The sequence below is a fragment of the Osmerus eperlanus genome, chromosome 8 (assembly GCF_963692335.1).
Source record: "Osmerus eperlanus chromosome 8, fOsmEpe2.1, whole genome shotgun sequence".
Classification (NCBI taxonomy): Eukaryota; Metazoa; Chordata; class Actinopteri; order Osmeriformes; family Osmeridae; genus Osmerus; species Osmerus eperlanus.
This window is the reverse complement of record NC_085025.1, coordinates 18,937,592-18,955,475: the sequence shown is the minus strand read 5'-3', so window position 1 is coordinate 18,955,475 and position 17,884 is coordinate 18,937,592. Positions and strand designations below refer to the sequence as shown.

The following is a 17,884-nucleotide window of genomic DNA, read 5'->3' as shown; positions in this document are numbered from 1 at the left end:
TGTTTCAAACTGTCAGTCGTGTTGGCAGAATCTCAGCAAATGCAAAATGTTTACATTTTTATACCGTCTCAAATCTAATAAATTTCTCTTTAAAATGTCTATGTTTAAAACTGTAGATGGCAATACACGACTTTATTATGTCTCCAACGGTCTCCAACTACCGTAGAAGAAGCATTTTCACCAATGACAGCAAGTCAGGAAGTACGTTTCAACTGGAAAAGGAGGAAAGAGGGTGTTTGTTTCGTCTACATCTAGGCCTACTTAATCTTTTTCACAATCAGTTGGGCGGTAGATATTAATGTCTAAAGTAGTATTGCTTGTCTATGCGTAGGGCAGATTGAGACTCAAGATCATGGACGACCTAACAACAGAAGTGATTGTGCCAGAGGGTGAATATGAATCCCCAGAAGAAGAACACGTGAAGAAATCACAAGGCAAGAGATCAAACTTTCCTCTGGCGCCTTCTGTATTCAAAGGTGAGAACCAAATCCCTGCTGATTACATTATGATGGTGTGCAACTGTAGTTTATATCATACTTGCCATAAGCACAATGTCTACAACCCTGTCTTATTCTAGAGACACCTAAAGAAAGTGGTTTTCACAAGACCATAAGGACATGTCTGCAAAAGATCAGGGAGGCCATGCTGCACCATCGGTGGCTTGAGGCATCACAATTCATGTCTAGCTATTGTCAGACACTAGAGGACACAACCGCAACCATGCCACAACTTCAATCTGAGGTACAGTAGCCTAGGAGCTCAACTGAACATATGGAAACTATTTTGTGACAGGGTCTTTATTTGTGTGTGTGTGTGTGTTTGTTTTCTCATTGTTTCTTAGATGATATGGAGGATGGGCACCGAGATTTTACATCACAATCCCAATTCCAAGATGGAAGACTACAATAGCTTCTATGAGCGTATGAAAAACTCTGGAGTGAAGCAGTACCTGGTGGTATGTTCTTGGCCTGTGGTTGCTGGTGACATAGCAATGATTGCAAGTATGGTTATGGTTATATCTTCAAACTGTCAAAAGGGAAGTGTTTTTTTTTTACTAATATGTGGAAGTCAGATGGCTGAGCGGTTAGGGAGTCGGGCTATTAATCAGAAGGTTGTTGGTTCGATTCCCGGCCGTGCAAAATGATGTTGTGTCCTTGGGCAAGGCACTTCACCCTACTTGCCTCGGGGAGAATGTCCCTGTACTTACTGTAAGTCGCTCTGGATAAGAGCGTCTGATAAATGACTAAATTTAATATAATTAAATGTTTAGGGGCCCCTCAAACGCAGCTGATCTTGCGTCACTTGACGAGAAATGGTGCCCTCGCCAGGTGACACAGCAAATTATTAGCTGAAAAAAGCTATGTGCTCTGTATTGAAGTGTTCGTTTTTACAGGTCTGTCTGGAACATGCCTTCCACTTTCTGGTAAAGGGACAGTTTGAGGAGGCCAAACGTCAGCTGTCTATTGCAGAGAGCTGGAGGTATGGCAAGCAATCTGCAGGCCAGTCCCAGAGAATAAAACTGATCCAGGCCTACAAAGGCTTCCTGGATTACTTAATCTGGTGTGATAAGAAAGCCACACTCTCCAGCACAGGTAAGGAAATCCAGTATGTTGAGAAACCAAGCCCCAAACATCTATTATATATTATTCTGAAAGACTGAGAAGATTCATATTTGGTGCTACAACATCCCCTATAGGCCAGGAAGCATGACTGCACCTACAGGGGACTGAAGCCCTCAATTAGAGAATTGGCTTGTTACATTTTCAATAGATTGAACCTTAGATTGAATGGCTTCCTGCTGTGCTCATAATTCTGTATTCCACATAAAAATATAGCTTTTCTTGTAATGTTAAGAGTAATCTAATTTATTTATGACGTGGTGGATGTGTCTTAGATGATCCGGATGCAGGTGCCATCCAAGAGATGCACAGCTACTTCCGTCAGTCCTCTGTCAACCTTAAGGAGGTCATGAAGACACCTGGTGTCTGGGATCCTTTTCTTCTGAGTTATGTTGATGTGAGTCTAGATAACAAGAAGTCCTACTCATGAAGAAGTCTGTATAATCAGCCCATGTTTCACGTGTGATAACTGCAGATGCTAGAATTCTACAACGATCATGATGGTGCCCTGAAGGTTCTGAACAACTATTCCTACGACAACAGTTTCCCCCCCAATCCGAATGCACATGTGTATCTCTACCAGTACCTGAAGAAGCATGATGCCCTTCCAAAAAAACAGATTCAAGTGTTGAAGGTAAAACGTCTTCATAAGCGGTTTTAATTCAGTTTGTATCAAATGGATCCACTCAAAGTTGTAGTTGGTCATGCATTAATGGTATCAATTGTCAATTTTCTATCAAACAGATATTGCATGCTATGGTTCCGAGTCATGATTTGATGTTGGAATATTGTTCTTTACTGCTGCAGTCAGGTAACTACAACTCTTAACATGTAGCGTAGTGTAACATTGTTTGTTAATGACAAATACTCCCGATACCCCCCCCCCCAAAATTATGGAGGTCTTTTTATTTCCCCAGGAAAGCAGAGTAACTTTGGGAAGGCTCTGGGTGTTTGCCTGGATCTCCTGGACTATGCCTGCTGGAGGAACAGCTTGGATGTTTGGAGCCATGTGAAGAACATCCTCCTGAGGCTGAGGACCAGGTAAGGCGTGCTTCATCCGTCCACATTTGGACTACATCGTTGAAAGAGATGACACTGGATTGTCTAACGCCTGGGACACACTACAAAGCGCCCCCGAGCACCGCAAAGCGCCACGATCGGCCACGAATTGCACGAGGCTGTTCACACTAGACGCGCAATTCTCCGTGCCGGTCACCAAGCCTTTCACCTCCTCTGAGCTTTCCTTTTTCACATGTAACACTGACATGAACATGGCATAAGCTATATTTAGGCAACTTGTTACTTCAACAGCCGTTGCAACATCATCCCAACATAACGTGGCAACATGAGTCTTTTTTGCCAAAGTCTTTGTAAAATACATGCCAGGTCATACAACTCATTGTAGGTCTAGGCTACTTAGCAACTTTGATGATTAAGTCGTCAAACATTACTTCCAACATTTCTCGTTGGTTTGTAATTAAGGTTTTGGTGTCTCTCCTGCATAAGTGTATGCCTGCTCGTCTATCTCACTCTTTTTAATAAACACAGTTTACTGTTTAGAAACAACTGACTAATGTTGGCTGGTCAGTCAATGCAATCATCAATCAGGGTTTTTTTTATTTTAAACAATGTTGTATGTTGTAACAATTGATTAACAATAGCTCACCTATGACTGGCCCAATAAAAATTAATTGTTAAAAGTTTGAGTTTTAACCAGCAGTTTAACTGAAAACACAAACTGATGAGTGCCTCAGAAATTAAAAAAAGAAACAAGAAAAAATAAAGTTTCTAAATGATAAGCCAACTGATCATCTTATTTTTACATAATAACTACATGAGTCCAACAGATGATATTACATGAAGCTCAAAAAACTGTATTTGCGCTCAAGTTATTGCAAAACAAATTGCATTAACTATTAACTATCCCTACAAAAGCTGATATCAAACTTAAGTCCCTGAACTGTGCCCAATAGCTTTGTCTAGCAACGTGCCTGCTTAGTATGCCTGCTGTAATGGATGACCTTATCAAATTATTATTTTTTTATCGGATTTAGCAATAAGGGCATTCTCGTGATTTTATCTTATTCACTGGATTGTCATAAGCATTCTGACTTTGAAAAGACATTACCCTGAACCTGGCCTATTCAGAAGGAAACAACATTGGACTACTGATTGGGATGAGGTCTATCTATAGCTTTAGTGCGCAGTTGTGACTTTATAATTTCTGAGAATATCCTAGTTGTTTTCTCACAAATGTACGAGTTTCTATGTCTCGCAATTTTTTGTAAACTTACAATGGCCCTAATTGGCCTATGCTGTCGTGTGTGTGTGTATATAGGTCTATGTGTGTTCATGTTTGTGGGGGGGGGGGGGCTCATAGTATGGAGATGTCCTTGTGTGTGGCCGGTCCAAGGAAAAGGGCTGCGCTCCCAGGTGCTTCGCAGCCAGTGTGTCCCAGGCGTAAGTCAAGTTACAGGGTGGAAATGCAATGGTAGTATTTCTCAAGCATTCCATCGTTCCATTTTGGGATGCAGCATTGCTGCTTTTGCTGTGGGGTAATGGTATTGCATGTCCACCCTAGTGAAGGATGGTCGGAGATTGTTGAAGAGCTGATGGTGAAAAGAAAAGACTGGTGGTCTGCTCTACATTTTACACACTCCAGTTCAAGCAAGGAGAACGGAGAACTCGAGGAAATGAAAATCTTTGTGGCAGAAGTCCTTTGCCCATGTAAGTTATTCATTATTTATCATGTGCTAGCATATCATGCAGAGTAACAGTATGAAATTGGCTGCTTTAGCCAGAGCAGACAAAACATGCATGTTAAGTCTTTAATAAATTATTTAATGAACACACAGATTCTGTTTTGCTATTAACTACAAAACTTGTTCGGCAGCTGCGTCAATGTATAGCTACCAGGTGAAGAGACAGTGCAGAGGTGCATCACTTCGCAAGACTAAGCGAAAGAGAAATGATGTGACCACGAGAAAAAGGCGGGAACACCTCAAGAGAAAGCGTGAACTAAAACAAGACATGAAGAGGAAGACAGCACAAACGATCAATGTGTTAGACCAAGTCTTTAATACTCAGGAATAACTTTTTACATGGACCGTTGAATTAGTAATAATTTGGATAATGTTACAATTTCACTACGTTACTAGCAGAGATGCAGCAAACCAAAAACTAGCGTTCTGAGGCCTTTGCTGTTGCATCTGTGACCCTAGTGTCCACCAGGGGGGGCTCATGCTGTGGCTGTGTTGTGTTGTAAAGCTTACCACTTCTCAATGTTTAAAAGGAACAGCTGTGTTCTATGGGGGAATGCTACCTCACTTGGTCTTGATGTTTGACTGGAAAGTGGATACTGCACAGATTAACTCAAACTGGGCTCCGTTTGGAATCAGTATTCAATGATCTGACTCCCCTCTTGGCTTGACCTCACGCCTCAACCAACAAGAACTGTCCTGTAGTCTGCTGTCTCCATGTGCTCACATGAGTGACACCTCCTCGTTTGGGAGATGAGTACAGTACCAGTGTTGGGGAAGGCGGGTGGGGTGCTGTCTCTCCACCTCTTCTCATCACAACACAGACGTCTGATTCCTGTAACGCCTTCCCCAATCCCTAGTCATTCGATGCTGGGTAACACAGCTCAGTTTCACAGGCCACCACTCCAGTGGGACTGGTCTGCTAGCTTCAGCTAAATAGGTGGAACCTAGAGATGGATTCTGGTGCTTCTGAACCTCACTGCTTCTTGACCTGCACTGTCAGGGCAATGGCACACTTTGTCAGGGACTGTTTACATTGCTGTTGTGAAGGAGTTTGTGGTTGACAAATAAAGCAATTTTCACTGTAATATAACATTTTGTTTAGATGCAATGGCTGAATTAAGGAGATGTTTTTATTTTATTTTTATCCACCCATTGCTCTCTGTGCTTGGTAACATAAGAACAGTAATATTAGATTGTGTTTAGTGCAATGCATGACTTTAGCAGAATTTCTGCCTACTGAATGAATTCACCCCTTGGGCACAAGCATTCAATCATTACATTGAGCTCACATGATTAGGAATTTACCGACTGGTATAGTTGTGTGTGTGTGTGTGTGTGGTGAGTGTGCATTTATAATTGATAAATAGTAGGCTTTACACTTCAGGGGCCTCATGTATAAAGGATTGCGCAGCTTTCATACCAGAAGATGGCGTACGGCCAAAACTCGAAAAGTACTTACGCACAGAAATATTCACATGTATAAAACCGATCGTACGCCAGGTCCTGCGCACCTTTCCTTTATAAATCACAATCAACGTGAGATTGACCGCACGTGAATGAGCCACTGACCCCGCCTCGCCTCCTCCCATAAATGAATATGCAGATGGACTATAAATGCGCTCCTGAGGTCATGTCTTTGTCTGAATTACCGTACTTCTTCGAATAAACGCCGCCCTCGAATAAACGCCGCACCAAAAATGAACCTTAAACACCGCAGCGTTTATTCGAAGAAATACGGTGACTTTGAGATCGAGGTTCTGACAACAGAGGTGGAGGCGAGAAAATGTGTCCTGTTTGGTGGCCTGTCATCAGGTATTAGCGACAAAGTAAAGTCGGCAGAGTGGAAAACTGTCACTATTTAAGCCCTTTGTTGTTTTTAACCTGTAGCACTTTGAGATTTAGCTAAATGTAAAGTGCATTACAAATAAAATTATTATTATTATAGGGCCATAAATGCTGTGGGTTCAGAGAACCGGACCATGGCAGAAATTAAGAAGAAATGTCAAACTTTAAATGAAGAAACGATTGCGCAGCTTTCATACCAGAAGACTGGGATCTGCGACGGTGACCCCTTCATCCTCTACCAGGAACCTTGGGGTTACCATGGACGACGAGCTCTCCCTCACGGCCCACATTGCTGCAGTCTCCCGGTCGTGTAGATTCACCCTCTACAACATCCGGAAGATCAGGAGATACCTGTCTGAGCACTCCACCCAGCTGCTAGTCCAAGCACTTGTCCTCTCCAAGTTGGACTATTGCAACTCGCTGCTCGCTGGTCTCCCAGCATGTGCAACCCGCCCTCTTCAGAGGATTCAGAACGCAGCAGCCCGCCTGGTCTACAATCTACCCAGACGCTCCCATGTTACCCCGCTCCTCATCTCTCTCCACTGGCTACCTATCATGGCCCGTATCAGATTCAAGACCCTGGTACTGACCTTCCGAGCAGTGAACGGGACTGCACCCGTCTACATCAAGTCTCTCCTGCAGCCTTACACCCCCACCCGTCACCTACGGTCTTCTTCAGACAACCACCTGGTGGTCCCACCGCTCAAGACCGCCCGGTCCCAACACAAGCTCTTCTCCTGTCTGGCCCCCCAGTGGTGGAATCAACTCCCCACCTCCATCAGAGACACTGACTGTCTCTCCACCTTCAAGAAAAGGCTCAAGACGCACTTGTTCCGGGAGTACAACGGTACTTAGGAATGGTTCGCTTGACCCGATGTTAGTTTCCTCAAGGATCACAATGACTCTTGCTTAGAGACTTGTTGCTCTTGTGGTTAGTGGTAACTGATTTAAAGTTTTTGTACTCGCTGTGATATATTGTTTTTATTATTGTTGCTTGTTTTTTCCACAGGTACACTTGCACTTATAGCGGTTCATGTTGTTTAATTGTAACTTGTTTAACTACATGCTCTTATGGTTCTTCCCTTTGGCACTTACTTTGGTTGTTCACAATGTGTGCTTCATGTTTTGGCTACTCGCAATGTTTTTGTGGCTATCTTGTTGTTATGATCAGTGACCTATGCACTTTGTAAAGCTCTCTCTTGGAAGTCGCTTTGGATAAAAGCGTCTGCTAAATGAATAAATGTAAATGTAAACGAGTGGTGGCGCATCGTAACGGCATGGCAGCTATAGGGTAAGCGTGACATGCATTTCCTGAGTGATTTTGTCGTTTGTTTGACACCCTCAAGTTTAACAGAAGTTATTAAGTGGTGGCGGATTAAACAGAAGGCTATAGCATTTCCTGTTTTGGGTTTTGGCATTTTGATGTGATCATCCACATTAATGATCAAACTTTTATTTTTATGTTTTTTGAATAGTCAACGTCATAAACGTAGTAGTGGAAACTTTATTTTGTAATGTTTGGTGAGTTTTGGCACTTTTCAGTTAGAATTCGCCATGTTACAGAGCCAGACAAGACTTTGCGTACGGTCCGCACATTCTCACGTCTGCTCAAAAGTTTCTGTGACGGCCCGCACATTCTCACGTCAAGTAAATCTTTATACATCACAAAGTGTGCGTGAAAACCAGCGTACGCAAGCTTTTTGTGCGTACGCAACATTTATACATGAGGCCCCAGGTTTCTATGTTGTAAGCCAGATCTTGACTATGGGCATGTGACATGACAGGGGCAAGGTTATCGTGTTGTCCCATTTCTTTCACAGGTGTCTGTTCAGCTGCTGTCCTGTTTCCTAGCCGTCTCAGTCTCTCCCTTCTCTCCCCCTCAACAGTGTTTTCACTCACTATGGTGTATCTTGTCCTTCACTCATTTGTGATGGAAATCTCACATCTATTGTCCTTCCCTGTGTTTTCCGGCCAGCGTGGGCCGGAACGCAGTTTGCCTCTCCAGACAGAGAGCTGAAGGGTGGGGGTAATGGTGGTCAGACCAACATCCTTCTCCACCCCTCAGCTCCAATCTGAATGCACCCACAATGACTTTTCTCTCAAGTCCATCTCCCATAGAGAGAAGGAGGTGGTGTGAATAAGTGCTCCTTCGCAACTTGGATTGATCTGGCAGCGGATGCCTCTAGCAACTGTAAGAGACATTACACAAACAGCAGTTGGCTGGAGGCAGCCTTGGCTTTGATGCAATGTGCAGAGAATAAGCTAAAACTGTTTTGCGTTTTACATTGCCTAACAAATGTGCTGTACCACACTTCCTCAAAACAACCTTCTATTTCATATGGCTCATGTGAATGGTGCTTAACCCTAACTGACGAAGGAATTTTCTTTCATGTTATCTTCTGTGAGGCTGTGAAGGACCATGGCCTACATACACTCCTTATTCTCATGTGAGTCCTTTGACCAGGGGGTGGGGGCATTCTGTGAAAAGGGACCCACGCCAATTTAATAAGTGGAAGTGCTTGTAATGATTTTCTTGCAGCTTGCCAGTTGTGTGCGGTTGCTCATACGGGCCAGACAGCCCGACGGTTAAAAGAAAATGCTTCAATTTATTTTTGTATGCGGTAAAGTTGGCGCAAACACGTGGGGGGGGGTCACAATGACTGAAGGGTCACAATGACCCGAGGAGAACACAAGGGTTAAGGAAATAGAGCGGCCGGTCAACTGAGTGCATAGTCCAAGGCCCTCTGGGTGTGTGTGTGTGTGGAGGCAGAGCGAACGAGAGAGAGCACCACACATACACAGAGGGGCTTTCACAAGGTGTATGTGTGAGTGAACAGATCAGTGAGCACATCTCCCCCCTCCCCAGCTGACTGCTCATCAAAGCCATACTTCCTCTTTCCCTCTCCCTTTCCCTCTCTGTCAAGCACCCCCACCATCCCTCTGTTTCTCTCTCCTCTAGCACCTGCCTCAGTACAGGACAGTGAAGTTGCTGACCCCTGTTGATGAAGGCCAGTCTGAACTGCTTCATGTGTTCTTTATGAGGTCCTATCTGGGCACACACAAAGCACCTTCCAGTCCAGATGCGCGGGCTTCTGTGTACAGTTTCTATGTGTGTTCTTACAAGATGTCTTTAACCCTGTGTTAATCCAATATTTACCTCTGAATTGCCTCATGTGCTAATATCTTCTTCAAAAGCGACAGAGAAAAGAAAACGAGGCATCACACTTGTTTATCCAATTAATCAGTGTTGCAGGCTGCAGCCTTAATTTACCTTATTTCCAGAGACAGAGAGATAGAGGGGGTGAGAGAAAGGGAAGATGTTTTAATTTCATGCCTGACACGGCATGCTCCTTGAGATTTCTCCGTGTTGTTTGATGCGGTGCCTCCTGGATTGAATTACCGTAATTTTCGGACTATAAGCCGCGCCTTTTTTCCCCCATTTTTCGACCCTGCGGTTTATATAACGGTGCGGCTAATCTATGGATTTTTACAGCTAACGACCACTAAGATATCAGTGAATTTTCGTTTAAAAAAAATATAAATATTCAAAGATGTGCACACTTTTTCAAGGTTTTTCAAAAATAGCCAAAGTTAAGTGGTTAAATGATTTTGACGCTATTAACTAATTTTGCTGGGGAACCCCTAGCACTCCCTCAAGGACCACTGGTTGAAAACCACTGCTGTAGATCACTGCCGGTATGTGCGCTGGGAGCGCACCGTTCAAGTTTGAAAGTTGAAAAGTTTGTGTGTCTGAAACGCTGTGATACAGTACAGTTTACACAGCACAGTATATGTTCTGTAGCTACTATTGCACTAAATGGTAACACTCAGTGTGCGAAATACCCGTCAATATTCGGGGGGTCCCCATCTCTCGATTGTTGCGCAATACCAATCTAAATTGGCTCAATATGCAGTAGGCAGGGACGGACTGGGAGTAAAAATAGGCCTTGGACTTTGATCCAAACCGGCCCACCAGAACCGGCCCCGTATACGCCACCAAAGTGCCCTGCTAATGCATGCACATTCTGGGTTTGATGTGATGCTAGTAGGGAGTTCTACAGTTAATGCGAGCGCGCATGGCGCGCAGGCAAAACATTTTGGCTGATTTGAGCGAACATTTTTTTGGGAGCTTTATGTAAAATAAACATGGCGCTACCGATGGTCAGTCCGCTACTGGCAGTAGGTATAACATTACAGTAACTATTTTATGGATGCAAGCCAAGACAATCAGTCTATAGCCTACATGACAACACACACACGCACACACTTAACCATTTTTGATAATCCGATATGCTATTATTCTAGTATTCTACTATTATTCTATATCGTAGGCTAGTATTCGGAAAGCAACACTGACATAAGAGGTTGCATTGGCTAAAGTTGGTTGGATGCACGTTGTGCATTATGCAGACATGACAATGATTGGCACCAATCTGGCGCACTTACAAGAGCAATTAACTGAATAAATGCCAGGTATAGCCTATCGGAGACAGTTGCGGTCTTTCCATGCGCCCACCTGCTTCATTGACCAACCAGCCGGCAAGTCACTTGTGCTAGCAGCAGTAGCAGCTAACGTTACCTCAGCACCTGCTGCGTCTTCGGAGCACTCGGCCTCGTTTCTTCTGGGGAATCACTGGGTGGGAGAGGATCCTCTGTTCTGGTAGTGAGTGGGCCCACTGTGCTAGCTGCAACAGCATTGTCATTCGGTGCCTCTTCATCTCTGAGTGCCACCTTTTTGGATGTGAACCCAAAGTGTGTGAATGATACACTCTGGTTAGCTTTCGCTTGCTAGCCATTGACTTCTCAACGTTTCTGTTTGGCGCACAGGACTGGCTGGCTCCGCTTGGCAAAAAAAATGGTGAATAAATGTTTTGATTTCTGAATACTGAACATGGTGAGCTTAAAAAAAATGTTGTGACCATATTTATTTATTTAGAAAAAAATTGAGACCGCCTTCAAATTTAGCTTCTGAGGCTTTCAGGGGGGCTCATGGGTTAATCGGGGAGTCGACCCCCCCCGTATTTCGCACACTGGTAACACTTGAATACGTTATGCAAATATGCAACTTGTTTATTGAAATGTTAATAAATGGGAGCTTCCTCAAGCAGCCATATATTTCCTGATAATCACCTCTGTGCACGAACCCTTACATATGGTTATTAAACATTAAAACACCTGCGGCTGATAGTGCAGCGCGGCTTATATATGTACACATCATTCAATTTAGCTGCTGCGGCTTATATTCAGATGGGCCTTATAGTCCGAAAATTACGGTAAGTTGGTCTTCCCTCACTGTTTTTCTTTATCCCTCTGTTTCTTTTCTTCATTTGTGGGTACACACAAGCCCAAGTACACACACAGACACACATCAGTGAGCGAACACGGGTCACGCCTGATATGGCCTGCAAGGCCCTAAGGATTTGTAACCATAAGCTAAAATCCAGCCTTAGAAAGTGACAGCCAGGGTGACATAGTGGTGGAGCTGCAGGAGATTTAAAGTCAATATGATATGGTGGTAGAGAGGGAGAAGTAGGGAAGGGGTTGGGATGATGGTTCTGCTATGGTATTTGGACTTAACAGTTTGACGTCTTTGCCATTTCTCCTTTCTACAAACTGTTGTAGCGGGTTTGCTCGTTTAAGATTAGCAATACTTAATTTATAATAAAGTATGTAGTTCTTGGGGGCACCACCTCTTATTTGTTGAAGGGACAGAGGAAACCTTATTGAATAATAGCCTTCGTAATAATCAGTCTAATCTTAAGTAGTGAATTCTATGAAAGTAAAGCAGATCAGATAACGTGAGGGATAACGCCAGTATTATAAACAATGATTTATTTAAGGAAATGTAATTATAATGAACAAATACCAGAGAAGTTATAGGTTAGTTGAGAGAGTTGAGTTGAACTGTATACAGTAGGTCCTAAACTATGATGAGGGTTGGTACAAGATGGTAGGTTGAGAGTGCGTGGGGAGGGGGAAGGGAGAGAGAGAGAGAGAGATTGGCTTCTGGAGAACAATGGGAGAGTATGTTAACTAATCCTAATGAAAGTTAGGTTAAATCATTTGCAAACTAAAATCAAACGTAACAAATTAAATCAAATATGCCAATGTTCACAAGTAAGAAATGTAGCAATATCGCAGTTACTGTTGTCAGTTTGAAGAAGAGTCAAAGTTCCGTTTGTTGTTGTCAAACGGTTAGAGCAAAGGAATCTTTCGTTCCTGGTGGTCCAGTGAGTTGCTGATTGAGAAGGATAGGTCAGATGTGTCGCGAACACTTCCGGTGAATCCTTGCGAAAAAGCAAGGTTTGCTTGTGCGTCGGGGTTTTAAAATCCTTGCAAAAGGGGGGTATCCTTTTATAGGTGAACTCTTTGATTGGTCAGTTACTCTCACCTGGGCGTCCATCCTGAGATTGATGTATGGGTGTGAAGTGGTTGATAACTTTTCAGAGTTCAGCTATTTCAAATGTCCATGTATTGCTTATACTTCAAAATATAACAATACATTAATAAATGGTTTAGTTTGTAGATTAAAATAATTTTGATATCAAGATTGACTGATTTATCATAACAGGAAAGGAAGTTACATTAAAACATCAAATTATATCAACACAGCATTAAAGGGAAAGCATACATTATAACACATCAACTACTGTCATTGAAATAGTGTCCATGAGCCATGTAGTCACGTTATCCCAACACAAGCTCTTCTCCTGTCTGGCCCCCCAATGGTGGAATCAACTCCCCACCTCCATCAGGGACACTGACTGTCTCCCCACCTTCAAGAAAAGGCTCAAGACACACTTGTTCCGGGAGTACAACGTCACTTAGGAATGCTTGGCTGGACCTGATGTTAGTTTCCTCCAGGATCACAATGACTCGTATTGAGAGACTTGTTGCTCTTGTTGGTTAGTTGTAACGGTTTCAAATTATTGTACTCGCTGTGAAATATTTTACTGTTGATTGTTTTTTCTACAGGTACACTCTTGCACTCTTGTGGGGAGTTTCATGTTGTTCAATTGTAACTTGTTTACCTGCATGCTCTTATGGTTCTTCCCTTTGGCACTTATTTGGTTTTCCACCATGTATGTTTCATGTTTTGGCTGCTCGCAATGTTTGGGGCTATCTCTTTGTTATGATCAGTGACCTATGCTCTTTTTGTAAAGCTCTCTCTTGGAAGTCGCTTTGGATAAAAGCGTCTGCTAAATGCATAAATGTAAATGTAGTCCTTGAGAATATGTTTGTAAATCCAGAAAAGTTAGTTCTTCCTTAAAATCCTTTGTCTCCATACTGTAAGGCCATTTTGGTCTACCTTCTGACCCCATGCTGGGCCAGAAGCTTTGAAGCTCCTGCTCTGGAGATAAGGACAAGGGGGAAAACCCCCTTTCTCCTTGTCGGGGGTAGGGGAAAGGTGTGATGGTACGTGGTTTGTCTGTTGGCTCTGCTACACTGTAGAAGAAGGAAATTACTTTAGGTCTTTGCCTCATTTGTGGCTACTAACTTGTCTATAGCACAAAACAAAAAACACAGCAAATAGAAACAAAACTTAAATCAAAGATATTACATTTTCTCTGTTCTCTTATGTCTTCATTTCTTGATGGCCCTAAACATGATTCCTACTTCATATGTTCTAGAACCTTCTCAGAGTTAGAAAAACAAAGCCCTGTGTTCTGAGACTAAGAGGATGGTACAACCAACAGGCTCAAGGGAATCAATGTCTCAAGTCAAAAATGTGTGCAACTTCAGCGAGAGGAAGAAAGCAAAGAGGAATCCTACAATATCCTCCCTCTTCCTCTGTGAAGTTGAAAGTGACAACTGAAAATCCTTTGTTCTGGGAGTGCAGCCTGCAAAAATAACTCAAATAATGTAGTAGGAGAATGGAAAACATGGACTGATTTCTGGGAGACAGGGCCCAAATCCACACAGTCACACACCAAGGCAACTATATTTGTGGAGAGCTCAAATATAACTTTGATATAACTTAGTCTTCCAACAAAGGCTGAGCTTGTCACGTCCAGTATTGAGAGAAAGAAAAAGACCTTTGGCTAAAGGTAACCACTTACTAATTCTTAATAAAAACATTTAAAAACGTCAACACAGTTTCAACAGATTTCTGACATTAATAATTCCACAAAGTCAGTCATCAGAGTGGGAGCGGCCATTTTCATATAAAACCAGAAGTCAAAGACAGGAAGAAGGCAACTGAGATCTATTGACCTAGGCTGTTTATCAATCCACGTTTTTTTCAGTTCTTGTGTTCTTGCGAACTCGTTTGATGTCATCTTTCATTGCCCAAGTACAGTTCCAAGCCATAGAACACAAGTCACCAAGAACGCCCAAAATACCCGGAAATGTTCTTGATCCGACCCTTTTTATCAAGGATGCATCGGATGGTGACTTGGTCAGCGAGAACGCATTTGATTTCCCAGAAGTTATTGCAAGAACACATGCATCACTAATCGTTCCCCGGCATTGCGGTCTTGCAAGATATGGAGCTAAATCAGGGCCAAATGTTTTGTTAATTCGAAAAAAAATCTTTAGTTGAACAACTAAAGCTTGACATTGAAAATGTAAGTTTTGGTCAAAAACTTGTAAAATAAAACCATGAATTCAAAGAAAAAATAAGTTTACCAAATTTTTTTCCAAGTTGAATCAAATTTCTATTAAAGTCAGGAAGGAATTATTTTGAATAAATTATACATTTTCATTTTACACTTTTAGATTTTCACAGTTTCACATTTAATGTGAAACTATGTGAAAACATGTCTTACCTGGCGCCAGCGCACAGCTAAGACATGTGAAAGATATTAGCTTTTTGAGGGTATGTGTCAATGACAAAAAAATGCCACTGCGGGGATAATGTCCCAAAGTATCTATTCAAAAAGGCTAATATCTTTCACATGTCTTACCTGTGCGCTGGCACCAGCGTGTTGCCTTGGCGGAGCGGACGCCATGCCAACTGCCAAGTCTTCTGTCTCTTGGTTAGGCTGTCACTCATAACACATAAGAAAAGAAAAAAACTCAAACAAAAAAAATTGAAGCCGTAAAAAAAAAAGTTTTGAATCTGAAAACATTAAATGTGAAACTGTGAAAATTTAAGTGAAAAATTAAAATTAATAATTTATTCAAAATAATTCCAGACTTTAATCGAAATTTTATTCAACTTGAAAAAAAAATGTGTTCACTTATTTTTTCTTTGAATTCATGGTTTTATTTTTCAAGTTTTTGACCAAAACTTACATTTTCAATGTCAAGCTTTAGTTTTTCAACTAAAGATTTTTTTGAATTAACAAAACATTTGGCCCTGATTTAGCTCCATAGCAAGACGCTTGGCAAGAACGTTCTTCGCAAGTATGTTCTTATCATTCTTCAGATTGATAATGTAGCGGGGTTTGCTCGTTTAAAGATAGAAATACTTAATTTATAATGAAGTATCTAGTTCTTTGGGGCACCACCTCTTATTTGTTAAAGGGACAGAGGAAACCTTATTTAACCTTATTGAATAATAGCCTTCGTAATAATCAGTCTAATCTTAAGTAGTGAATTCTATGAAAGTAGAGCAGATCATATAACACGAGTATTATAAACAATGATTTATTTAAGGAAATGTAATTATAATGAACAAATACCAGAGAAGTTATAGGTTAGTTGAGAGTGAGTTGAGTTGAACAGTATACAGTAGGTCCTAAACTATGATGAGAGCGGAATACAAGATAGTAGGTTGAGAGCGTGTGGGGAGGGGGAAGGGAAAGAGAGAGATAGACTCTCCCATTGTTCTCCAGAAGCCTATGTTAACTAATCCTAACGAAAGTTAGGTTAAATCATTTGCAAACTAAAATCAAACGTAACAAATTAAATCACAATATGCCAATGTTCACAAGTAAGAAATGTAGCAATATCGCAGTTACTGTTGTCAGTTTGAAAAAGAAGAGTCAAAGTTCCATTCGTCGTTGTCAAACAGTTAGAGCAAAGGAATCCAGAGAGGGGGGTCCAGTGAGTTGCTGATTGAGAAGGATAGGTCAGATGTGTCGAGAACACTTCCGGTGAATCCTTGCGAAAAAGCAAGGTTTGCTTTGTGTGTCGGGGGTTTATAATCCTTGCGAAAGGGGGGTATCCTTTTGGAGGTGAACTCTTTGATTGGTCAGTTACTCCCACCTGGGCGTCATCCTGAGATTGACGTATGGGTGTGAAGTGGTTGATAACTTGAGTTCAGCTATTTCAAATGTCCATGTATTGCTTATACTTCAAAATATAACAATACAACATAAATAAATTGTTTAGTTAGTAGATTAAAATCATTTTGGTATCAAGATTGACTGATTTATCATAATAGGAGAGGAAGTTACATTAAAACATCAAATTACATCAACACAGCATTAAAGGGAAAGCATACATTATAACACATCAACTACTGTCATTGAAATAGTATCCATGAGCCATGTAGTCCTTGAGAGTATGTTTGTAAATAAAGAAAAGTTAGTGCTTCCTTAAAATCCTTTGTCTCCATACTGTTTTAACTGGTCTACCTTCTGACCCCATGCTGGGCCAGAAGCTTTGAAGCTCCTGCTCTGGGAGATAAGGACAAGGGGGGAAACCCCCTTTCTCCTTGTCAGGGGTAGGGGAAAGGTGTGATGGTACGTGGTTTGTCGGTGACCCTGCTACAATAAACAGCCCTAGAATCCTAGGTGCCTCGGTCAACAGAGCAGTCACCTGAAAGGGTGAAGTTTAATTTCTTGCTTGCCTGCACAAGATAAGTGGGAATCACATTGTCACTTTGAATTCCATCAAGTCCAGTCAATGGGCCAAGGAAAGAGGGGAAGAGTTTGGAAGGGTTTTTACTATGTAAGTTAAAACAGTTTTTATGTCAGCAATCAATTATTGTGGCAAGCCAGACAGACACGCAACAGCTGAAATGAATTAGCTCAACGATATCATCGTTTCTTTAACCTTGGTTTTTCTGACAGCTGTCCTACTCAGAAATGTATCCACAACCTCAGCTACAAGGTCATCTGAGGTGTGTAGTGTTGATTGTACACCACAGGTAAGTCAGAGGTAACCTTCCCTCCCTCCAGGGGGCAGGCAAGTTACCTGCCACGGGAATTTAGTACTGTTGCTGAGGGTGGTAGGGTGACAGGTTTAGAGAAAGAGTCAACACAAGGTTTATGGTTTGTACATACTTTTGTCTAAAGAGTCATTCTATCCGTGGTATTCAGTGTGTGACCTGCAAAACTGGCACATTTCACACAAGCTTACTATTCAGAAAAAAAACATAATTTTAGTCATTTGAATCACCATTTAATAATGCTTTTCTGTGAAGCAACAGCTGCATGTATACTATCAGGCTATCAAGTGACTTGTGCACTTGTGTGTGACTCATTTTCATTTTGGTCTGTGAGGCAAAGAGCCCACAACTCCCTCAACATGGCCCTGAGTGTGTTTGCCATGTCTGTATGGGGTGTTCTGTGGTTGGAAAATCCAGTTATGAAGACACATCACAAGGACTGTGGGAGTTTGACAGTGGTGCATGTCTGCCAGTCTCCTCATTTCCATATCCATTACATCCTGAAAGAGATGTGTGGCCTTTCATTTCAGTTGATTCTTAACTTCCTTTTACTCTCAAATGACATTTTTTATTGAAATAGCAAGGCAGATGTCCAGTTG

The 17,884-nt window shown here is 42.0% G+C and overlaps 1 protein-coding gene across 2 annotated transcripts; it reads left to right on the top strand.

Annotated features, from left to right (window-relative positions):
* The first annotated feature begins 74 nt into the window (after positions 1-74).
* On the top strand, positions 75-4,940 carry taf1a (TATA box binding protein (TBP)-associated factor, RNA polymerase I, A). 2 transcript variants are annotated; one of them, XM_062468330.1, is made up of 11 exons: positions 75-201; positions 332-476; positions 578-741; positions 842-955; positions 1,394-1,592; positions 1,895-2,016; positions 2,095-2,253; positions 2,364-2,430; positions 2,519-2,660; positions 4,201-4,346; positions 4,513-4,940. In XM_062468330.1, exons 1-11 carry the CDS (start codon positions 184-186, stop codon positions 4,710-4,712), a joined length of 1,476 nt encoding a protein of 491 aa, XP_062324314.1. In that variant the 5' UTR covers positions 75-183; the 3' UTR covers positions 4,713-4,940. The 2 variants fall into 2 exon arrangements, with proteins under 2 accessions (XP_062324314.1, XP_062324315.1); XM_062468331.1 differs by having other exon boundaries at positions 76-201; positions 2,537-2,660.
* Positions 4,941-17,884: the final 12,944 nt, after the last annotated feature.